This window comes from Caenorhabditis briggsae, assembly GCF_000004555.2.
Source record: "Caenorhabditis briggsae complete genome, chrV, whole genome shotgun sequence".
NCBI lineage: Eukaryota > Metazoa > Nematoda > Chromadorea > Rhabditida > Rhabditidae > Caenorhabditis > Caenorhabditis briggsae.
In genome coordinates, this window is record NC_013488.2 from 13,755,441 (window position 1) to 13,766,412 (window position 10,972).

Genomic DNA, 10,972 nt, shown 5'->3' on the forward strand with positions numbered 1-10,972 from the left:
GGCTAATAATACTAACAACGTGCACATAAAATCATCTGATCGTTCAGAATTTCAAATTTCCCGTCGTGATCCACTATCTGAATCCACTGCTGTGTTGGAGATGCTCCGTTGCTCCGCATCAGGTAACGGGCGGAAATCTGCATCGTCGCGGGAATCAGATTCATCCAGACGACGTTCGCGGAGTTGCTTGTCAAGTTTCCATTGAGGTCGCATCAGAATGTGGATGACTCTGGAAAAAATACCGATGGAATGTTCCGAATATAAAATCAGAAACCAACATTTGTCCAATAAAAACCGTCGTCTGGAAACATCCGGAAACGAAAAATGCAAAGCCGGCCCACCAAGTGAGACTCATATTGAAAATGTTGTTGAAGATCAATGATGAGAGAATCGGAGAAAATGAAATAATTATAGAAACAACTGTCAAAAGACGAGCCGTTTCTTCTTTTGCAACCATTCTGGGAAGGAATGATCGATAGGCCGGCTGCATTCCTCCCATGATCAGACCAAATGCACATGCTGGAAAAATATAAGTTCTTCAAATGTTAATCAAAATTCGCTTACTGTAGAAAATGTGCCCTGTTTTCGTGGCGAATGCAGTCAAGAACGAAGTTGCTGCAGACGATGCTAATGCAGCAATAATCAATAGAGAATCCTTTCCGAGCCAATGAGAAAATGTGAGTAGGAGTGGGCAGAGAACCATTCCTAATGTACTGACCAGTTGACGGCTCACTGTGAAATAACTGAACATTTTGTCATTCCAAGCAAAAGGAAGACGCTTTACAAGGAGCAGTAAGAGAGCTGGGTCTGAAAGAAAAGAATTTAAAGAAATTTACCAATTCAAAACAAATTACCGAATGAAAGGAATTCGATAAACACAAATGCCAACGAGACACAGAGACATAATCGGGTCCACCCAGGTCTTCGAACCGTCAGTACTCCAAAAACTGACTCTAGGTATACTGTGAACTGTCGAATACCAGTTGGTTTTGGAGGTAACTCTTCTTCTTCGGTCTCTTCATTATCATTAAATTGATTATAACTGAAATCTTCTCGCTTCGGGAAATGAGTTTCGCGAACGAAGAATATTCCATAGATCAACGCTATCAACGATAGTCCAGTTTCTGAAAATGTTTTTGAACCAAGTCTCTATAGATAAAATCTCTTACGAATGAATGCACACTTCACATAACTCAATGCATGTCTCTCCACTGATATTATAGCAGGAACTGCTAGAATTGAAACGATTAGAGTTCCGCTGAGCATGCCTATTGACTGGATGAATGAAGATAATCCAACACGAAATGGTACTGTAGAAGAACCCTGAAAATGAAATATAGCTTTGTTTTAGAGAAATCGAACGTACTGGTTTCAATTTGTGTCTGCAATCGTCTGTTACAATTGCCAACAAGGTTGCAAAGGTGGTAGCTCCGCCTCCGAAAAGTCCTTGAATTAGCTCTGATAGGAAAAACCAATAATAGACGTTGATCGATTCATAGGTCAAAGTGGCAGATAATGTAAGGAAGTTATTCAGCACCAGGCCGGAAAGAGAGAAAAGAAGAGGTGGTTTTCTTCCGTTTCTATCCGACCAATTTCCAATTAAAGGAGATACGATGAGAGTTGGAATCGTTCCCATTATCTGAAAATCGAATCGTGAAGGGCGGCGCATAATTACCCGTAATAAATTTTGTACTGGGCTCAAATTTGGAGTGTCAAAACTCAAATAATTCATCAGTAAACTGGCCAGGTTTCAAGTTATATGATCAATTTTGAGCTGAGTTATCGCTTGTCAAAGTTGCTTCATCTAATGAAGATCACAACGGCGTGCAAGAACGTTGCGCGGTTCATCTTAATAACACCTAGACTTGAGGAATCGCTTTGAAAAATTAAGTAGCTTTGAACCAAATGTAACATTGAATTTCTACAAATTTTCGTGCTTCAAAGACACTTATGTCAAAAGATATACTCGTTTTTGGCAGTCTGGGTAATTATGAGCCATCCTGTAATGCTCAAACTGAAGCTTTTCAAAACCTCACTTGTAAATAAATCTTGGTATTTGCAATGTCCTTTTCCACATCATCTTGTAGAGTACCGTTATAGGTTGCAATTGATGCACATGTCGACGTAGCATTATGTGCGAGATCTTTGTGTTCCTGTGCTATCTGAACACATCGTGCCCAGTAGGTGAAAAGAGAACTATTGGTTGCACTGAGTCCAAAACCGCAGGTGACCAGAAATAGAATTGGTTCCACATTTATGTTGCAGCTGAAATGTGAAGAAGTGTAATTCTGATTTTGAAAAGAAAAATTACCTATTTCCTCTAATAGAAGACCACCCAAAGCGTCCACTTTGACCTTAATTATCTCGAATGCTGGGGAAGTTACTGAAAATTTTTCAACTTATGAAATAGTGGGGATATTATGATAAATAATATACCAGTTAACAAGTTTTTGATATCTTTCACAGGAATCGAGATAATTGAGCCCAAAATTGACAGTTTGTGTGAGCTTTTATTAGAGTAAATACGGTGATAGGCCAACATGCTCGGAGCTCAGGAAACAAAATCTGCTCAAAATCGAAAGAAAGTGGTAAAAAATATGGAAGAACGCTTTGAATATCGGGACCATAAACAAGCTACAGTAATCAATTATTTTTTAGACTTACCACCAAACGTTTTTATTCTCATTGACTGCATAAAGCGTTGGTCTCCTTCGAGTCTGAAATCAAGTTGCATTCATCATAAAGCTCTCCTAATCTTTTCCCCTCTCTCCATGTTTTTCTAAATTTCTATGGAGACGTTAACATACAACGTTTATAAAATGACATCCACCATCATTATTTACCCTTTTAAATTCCCGTCCATCATGATCCAGCTGTCTTAATGGTATCATAAGAGCGGTTCAAAATGTTGAGGACAGCCGTGCCAAAATGTGAAAAAAACAAACAGAGAATTTTATTGAGACAAGAGAGAGAGAGTCTCTAGAGGTGACCCAGAAAGAAAAAGAGCCGAAAGGAAATAGAAATGGGGGCGGAGCTATAAAGAGCACATTGCCACGTTGTGCAGCAGCCCGTTCAAAGTCTCAAATGAGTCATTTGTCTATTTGGTTTTGAACAAATTCGAACTTCAAACAAAGCCTCCCATTCCGATTTTTGACCTTTTTTGTTTTTTGTAAAATTGTAAGAATCAGTTGTTTAAAAAAAAAGTAAGGGCGTTTCTCACTATCAGGGGTGTACCTAATGTGTCCTTTTTAGTTCTTTTTTTTGTGATTTTTGCCTAATCGTTTGTCAACAATTTGATTATTCTGTTTCGATGACCGGAAACTTAAATGGGAAAAGTTTTTGAGTGAGTTTACTGGGGAGACGAGCTTTTTTATTTTAGAGGGAGTCTATTTTTATGGGCATTAAAAATCCAAATTAGATTTAGATATTAAAAAGTGTGACCACTTTGTGACTATGAGTAATTGATGTCTTTTTAATAAGTCACATTTTTTAAGGACTGTAAATTCTACAGTAACTTTCGAAATGCGAAATTTAATCAGAAAAGCTACCCAAGGTTCCAAAAAGACTGATCAGAAAATGCGCCCCAGCGATCTTGATTTAAAAAAAAAACAGGACAAATTCGCGTTTAAATAGAAATTATATTTATCTGGGCTAAAAGTTACCCGGGGCGGCGATTTCTGACCAGGCCTTTCGGAACCTTGAGACATACCGTATTTGCTGTAGAATACGTGCACTTTGAGCTCAATTATCTCGGGTCCCGTGAAAGATATCAAAAATTTGTCAGCTGATGAAATATGGGGGAGGAAATGATGAACAATTTACCAGTTTACAAAATTTTGATATCTTGCATAGGAATTAAGATAATTGAGCTCAAACTTGACAGTGTTGAGGCCCTTCTATTATAGGTTTTACGGTAGTAGCAGAAAATATCCTATCGTAATGCTATCCAATTAACAATCTATGACTTCAAAATTATCCCTTTTCACTTTAAACCCACTCTAAAAAACTGTAGTCTTCAAACAACAAGTCACAGTTTTGATGTTTACTGGTTTTTCAAAATCTAGTGAACTCTGTGATCTACTATTTTTTGGCACTTGCTTTTTTTCAAAAAATTATACTAATCCAAAAACTCACCGAAAAGAATCTGGTATCATCAGTGACCACTGACATTGAAATTTCTGACTGTGGAGGGTCCGCTTGCTCTGATTCGAGCCGCCGACGGACCGGTTGAACGTGATGATTGTGCTCCATTCTACTTCTTCTTCTTCTTCTTCTTCTTCTTCTTCTTCTTCTTCTTCTTCTTCTTCTTCTTCTTCTTCTTCTTCTTCTTTACTGCTCCATATCTGAAATTTCTCCATTGGTGTTGATCTTTTTTGTCAAAAATTTTACAGCTGACAGATAAAAAACATAGACGGGGAGTTTTATGTGTAAACCGTTAACTGTAAATCGTGAAGCTGGGTAGACACAGTCTCAAAAAGAAATAGAATAAGAATCAAGGAGAATTGAAAGATGAAAACACTAAATGTGATTGAGAAGAAGAATAGTATGGGGAATGGAGAATTAGAGATGCAAAAAAGAACAGGTTGTTGTTGTTTATTTAATTGGAGGAAGAAAACCTTCCTCAACTTTTGCAAGTGAGTAAAAACTCCACGAAAAAAAATTTTGTGACCCAACTAGTGACTCAAAGATGAAAAGAAGTGTGACCGTACCAATAAACAACACATATTTGTCATGAAATGAAGAGATAGAGAGAGATTGAGAGAAATAGAAATCGAGAGTAATCGGGGGTGCATATGCTTTGTTGCAAAGCAATGGTCAGAGGACCGTTGACAAGAGAGACCCGAAGTGGAGGAAAAGGAAAAAGAGAGGAACAGGATGAACAGGAAAGAGGAAAGAGGAGAGGTCATTTGAGACATAACACTCGTGCTTTTGAGAAATCGAAAGATGTGATCCAGAAGAACAACATAATGGGAGGAATCATGACACGAACTTCATGGAGAAGATCGAAAATTGATTGATTGAAAGTTTACTATAAAATAAAAACAGACTCAAAGAATAATATGAACCAGATATGATCACAATATGTTTTGACAAACTTGCTCGAAAACCAAAAAAAGTACGATAGTTTCAGTTTGGTGTAGAAAATGTTGTATAACTTGAAATAGCTGAAACGCTGCTCATTTTTTTTGGATTCCTCAAGGTGAGTGCTTAAAAATGAACTTGAAAAAGATCAACTATGCAGAGTGACCATCTAAAAATCGGAAATTTTCAAAATTCACCAAATAGGGGAATTCAAATGATCTTTGTGAAAAATAGAATGCTTGTTTCAAAAATCGATTCAAAAGATGACATGGACCACAGATGAATGAACCCAATACTAAAAGTTTTAAATAAAAATTTCGACAGAAAAATCAAAATGACCAAACAAAGTGGAACCAGCCAACACCAGCTGATTCTCACCCCATTGTAGGACAGGAAAGAAGATGACAATTCAATTTTCTTTAAAAGAAACAAAGTCAAATTTTGCTAAAACATTTGAAAACTGTTCTTTGGAGACTACATGTTGTTGTCAGACTTTTTGGACCGAATTCAGAATTCTGAATTCTGGAAATACCGTTTTCCGTAGCTGTCACTTTGGACTTTTTTCGTTTGTGGACAAAAAAATTATCAAAAATCGATTATGCTGGTATGGAAAAATCGGAACTGTGGAAGACAAAATCTGGTGGCCGTGGTCGAAGATCACACAATGAAAACTACAGTAACCTAAAAACATTTGTACTTTCCGGATTTATTTTCTCGTTTTTCTCTGCTTTTCTTCGAGTTTTGAGCAATTTTTTCCAGAAATGTCGTAAATTAAAAATTTTTGACCGTGAAAAAATTGACTGAAAATCGAGGAAACGAATTCGGAAAATGAAAATTTTTTAGGCTACGGTAGTTGTCGTTGTAGGACCTTCGGCCATAAATAAAAAGTAACTAGAATGAAAGATTTCCTCGAAAATCAGGATTTGACAGCGATGTTTCTAGAAACTAACTGGTCAGTTGGAGGACTATTCCAGAAAGATTCTTAAGTCACCATTTGTTTAAATGATAACATTGATAACAGAAGAATTGGCAGTAGATTCTACGAGTTTATAAGTTCAGATGCTGAAATGACCATTCGTAGATGAAATTCGTTGAAAAAATTCAAATTAGGGAGACAAAAGAGTCGATAAGAAGTCAAGTCATTCTTCTAATAGTTTGACGATTCCAGTCAAACTCACTCTTATCAGTTAAGTCAGGTGTTGGCGATTTTCGATGCGAAAAAACTTTATTTTTTAAATTGGAAACTGAAACCGAAAAGAAGACAATAAATTAGACAGAAAAACATTAACATTGAGAGGGGAATCACAAAAAAGATGGCCATGTTCTACTTGAAAAAAAACGGTAAAATGAAGGGGAGCCCGGATAGATGGTGCACACAACTAGATAGACAAGAGCATTGGGAGGGAATAGTAAAGCAGGGTACAATCGACTTTCTGATAAATACATATGAAATGATACCAACAAAAAATAAAAACAAAAACCCAGTAATGAGATGGAGAGTAACTAAAACTCGACGTGGATTTTGAAGCTGGAAGTGATAAGAGCTTCTGGCTTGCGAATGACGAGAACCTTCGAGTCACGGTCATACGAGAATTCCAATGGCTGGACTGGATCGGAGACTCTGGTGATCTGAAAAATTTATGATAAAATCCAAAACTAATAATGAAAAAACTCTTACCTCAACCTTCTTTGGTGAACTCTCAACACCACGGACGACAACTCTCTCCACCCAATTCTTTGCTGCGAAGTTTCCACCAACATGCTCTCCCTCGAGAACTGCGGTAGTACTGCTCTCTTTTTTATAGGTGAATGAGGCCTTGACAAATTTTCCACTCTGGTAATCGTGAGTTTGTCCATCATCCATGTAGATTTCTCCCTTGGAGTTTCCTTCAGAGTTAAGGGCCACGAACAGTGTGAGTGGATCGTCTCTCATGAGTGTCGCGGATCTACGAATTCTTTGCCACGTTGGAATGATGGTTCCTCCTCTTTGGTATACTGGAGTGAATGTTATTGGAGCATCCACATAAATCGACTCTCCACGAGCCTCGGCTCCAGACACCCATTCATACCACCTCTCGTTCTGTAAAAGTGATTCAGGATAAGTTACAAATTAAGCTGAAGATGGATACCTTGTGTTCTCCACGCGGCAATTTGACTTGTACATTGAAAGTATCCTTCTCAACGACAGGTCTTGCGAGGATTCCGTTTCCAACCATCCATTGCTTTTGCTCCTCCAGTAAAGAATCGTCATTCTCGAATTCATAGAAGAGTGGTCTCATTGGTGGTACACCAGTTTCTGTATGCTGCTGGAAGAGTGTGTACCAGTATGGAAGAAGAGCGTAGCGAGTTCTCAATGCTTCACGAATGATTCCTTGTGTTTGTTCCGAGAAGAGCCATGGTTCACGACGACGGGTGTCAATGTGAGCATGAGCACGGAAGAATGGTTGGAAGGCACCAGTTTGATACCAACGGGAGAGAAGTTGCTCGTCGGGGTTTCCGAAGAATCCTCCAACATCAGCTCCGACGAATGGGACTCCGGCAATGCTCAACGAGAGTGTCATTGGAGCAGCGATTTCGAGATGTCCCCAATCAGCAGTGTTGTCTCCAGTCCAGATAGCAGCAGTTCTTTGAGTTCCAATGAATCCAGCACGACTCAAAATGAACGGTCTTTCTTTTCCTCCAGTTCTTGCCATCAATCCATCGAAGGTAGCAGAAGTATACATCATTCCGTACATGTTGTGCACCTCACGGTGTTCGATTCCTCCGTAGTGAATAGATTCTTTATCCATAGTGATTTCAGGTCCACTGAACACTGATGGCTCATTCATGTCATTCCAAATGTGAAGATTGCTTGAGGATCCAACATATCTATCGAACGAGAACTGATCCTTCCAGTAGGATCTGGTATCAGGATGCCAGAAATCCAAATATTCACTGGCTCCTGGCCAACAATGACCTTCGAAGTTTGATCCATCAGTTCGCTTGACAAATAGTCCCTTATCCTTAGCATCCTTGTAAACATAATATCCATCGTCTTTTTTGATATGTGGATCAACGATGGTGACCATTTTTCTTCCGTTTTCAGCAACCTTATGAACCATGTCATTTGGAGTTGGGAACTTATGTTTATCCCAAGTGAAATACTTCTTTCCATCGGTATGTTCAATATCTAGCCAAATGACATCCATTGGCATATCATGATCGTCAAATCCTTTGTTAACAGCTGCAACATCTTGCTCATCGTTGTAGTTCCATCTGCACTGGTGATAACCAATGGAGAAAAGTGGTGGGAGAGGTGTGGTTCCGGTGAGCTTGGCGTTTTGGCGCTGCACGTCTTTCACAGTTGGCCCAACAAAGAAAAATATGTCAACGAGACCCGACTCAGACATAAAATGAGCGTCAAAATGTGGAACATTGTCTCCGGCGCCAACAACCTTGTCAAACATTTTCCCGAAAAGGCCTTTCGATGTGACCGAAGATTGAGTATCAACCCATGTTTCAGCAGCGTTGAACCACAAAGCTCCGACGGACCTATTCGCACGATGAGCAAGAATGTATGGAATCGAGACGTAGAGAGCCATTGGATTGTTCAACTCATATTCGAATACATCCAAATTGTACAGGCGGTATGGATCCGTATTTCCGACAGTGTTCCGAAGGGCAAAGGCGTCTGCGTGCTCAGGAAGACCATAGGCCGTTTTGAAGTTGACAAATGAGATATCGACTCCAACACTGCTAGATCCATGCTGCTTGTGATCGGTGAAACCCTTGAATCGTTCCTCCCAGAACCCATCTGGATACTCTTTTCCTTCTTCTTTGGTGCGGAACTCTTCGACCTGAAATATATATTTTTAATTGTTGAAAAAACCTATTCATCTAACGAACCTTCAATTTACCATCTCTGTTGACTTGAGCGACGAGCTCATCCAATTCATTGAAAATGTTAACAATGAACGGCTTGTAACTGACTACTACTTTGACTTTCTTGTTGCCTCCAACGATTTTTGCTTCCTGTGCACCATTCTCGACACTTTCAAAAGCTAATTCTTCTGGAACTGCGACAAATGATGGATTCGGTACGTATCGTTTTCGGATAGCAGTCTCAGGTTCATCGATTTGAACGCGTACTGTTGAGTCCTGAAAGAGAAATACATGCTAATTAAAAGAAACCTGATCTAAACAACTAGCTTACCGCCAATCCAATGACTTTGAGCTTCAGTGTGTTCTGCGAGTTTTGCAAGTTTGCGCTCCATACAGCTCCACTGTGGGCGATTGAATCAGCAAGCAGTTCATAGCCAGTCGGCTCCTGAAGACTCCATTTATGATGATTTTGAGAACCATGTCTCACTGATATAGCTCTGTGCTGCTTGCAAAAAGCAATCTGATCACAGGTTTTGAAATCCTCACGCTTCACCGTCTCGACGGCCAGCGGCGCCGCCAACAGAACGAGCGGAACTATCCAACTGCTCCCGACGGTCATTACTGGAAAATTTAGATGAAATGCTAAAGTGTTCGCAATATTTTCCGGGATTTTAAATGAGAAAAATAAGAAGGAAAACGAAATTTCACAGTTTTCAAGTTTAATGAATTTACAAAAAATTATCGTGTCATTTTCGTTATGAAAATCATCCTAATATATTCACAATGCGCCTTTGAGTTGTAGTAATACGGTTCTAATTTACAAGCCATATTTTTTGTTTCTACCAACTTATTGAATTTCCTACTTTTCTCACAGTCCTAAATGAAATAAAATATGGTCAGAATAAGACGACGATGACAGCCATGCATTGAATGCTGACGTTGACATAGTGCCTGGGTGTGTACATTTGTTTGAATGAATGCATCAATAGAGCGCAGCTGCTTGGTAGCACATCGCGCGAGTTTCGAATAGCTTGGGAGCTTGCTGTCGTATTGAATGCTATTTTTAAATACTTCTCGTCGTTCTTCTTTTCTGTAAAACTCATAAAATACTTTCAGGCGCAGCCACCAAGAATATCTTCGAATTCGAAACAAATCTGTCATCTGGTGAGTCTGTGCATTGAACAGAAAAAACAAGGAATCCAGAATTCCATAAACCAAAGAGCTAGCTACCACATAAATAATTCATCTGCACACGCTGTCACTTGCTCTCCGTTTTTTTGAAAATTGCTAATAATCCTGTCATATCCCAGTTCCTCACTTCCAGTTTTTTTTAAATGCATATCTGTCACTGATGTGTTTTTTTTTCTCTAAAAGTGGTAGTTTGCGGTGCTTAGCTGGAACTTTTCCTTCTTTTGTTCTCATTTTTATCGAGAGTCTTTCGCTGCAAAACTTTTAAATATCCTTTAGTGTTAGCTCCAAATTCTCCCTCCTGTTTACTTGGAGAAAAACTTTTCTGCACAAAAAAACCACAAGCAAAACAAACATGTCCGTCCGATAAGCTCATTTTGACCCATCATTTCTACATTTTCGCCCAAAGCAGATTCTAATGAAAAACGGGAGAACGACGTCTCTGCTGAGCTGTATTCAGTAAAAGACAATGAGACTCGACACTTCGCCTCAAAATTCACTACTTTGTTTCTAAAGAAGGAGAATTTATCTAGAGCATTCAAAAAATTGCACTTCCTTTGAATTTGTTTGATTCTAATATTTTCAAGGTGTTATTGCAAATTCAGTGTTTGCGGACTTGCACCTACCGTAATCCTACGAAAATATTTTACTCGTCCAATTTTTGTAATTGTAATTTTTTTTTCTACTGGGGTTATTCACCAACATGTAGAAAAATTCGGAGAAATGGAGAAAATTCCGCGAAACCGCGGAGAATGAACCAATCTAGCTGAAATTTCGAAGAAAATCGGAGAAAATTATAGAGAGCATATTCACAAAGTTTGGGGTCGCAAAATTAATTTTG

At 38.9% G+C, this 10,972-nt stretch overlaps 2 protein-coding genes across 2 annotated transcripts; both read right to left on the reverse strand.

Annotated features, from left to right (window-relative positions):
- Positions 1-51: 51 nt before the first annotated feature.
- Positions 52-4,251, reverse strand: CBG19357 (the record flags this gene model as incomplete). The annotated part of the gene is made up of 9 exons (XM_002637569.2): positions 52-229; positions 279-519; positions 565-807; positions 855-1,124; positions 1,170-1,323; positions 1,367-1,639; positions 2,037-2,265; positions 2,665-2,717; positions 4,135-4,251. The coding sequence occupies 9 exons, from the start codon at positions 4,249-4,251 to the stop codon at positions 52-54; spliced, it is 1,758 nt and encodes a 585-aa protein (XP_002637615.2).
- Positions 4,252-6,585: 2,334 nt separating this feature from the next.
- Positions 6,586-9,562, reverse strand: CBG19359 (the record flags this gene model as incomplete). Its single annotated transcript, XM_045238022.1, has 5 exons — positions 6,586-6,711; positions 6,761-7,162; positions 7,212-8,918; positions 8,968-9,219; positions 9,275-9,562. The coding sequence occupies 5 exons, from the start codon at positions 9,560-9,562 to the stop codon at positions 6,586-6,588; spliced, it is 2,775 nt and encodes a 924-aa protein (XP_045096754.1).
- Positions 9,563-10,972: the final 1,410 nt, after the last annotated feature.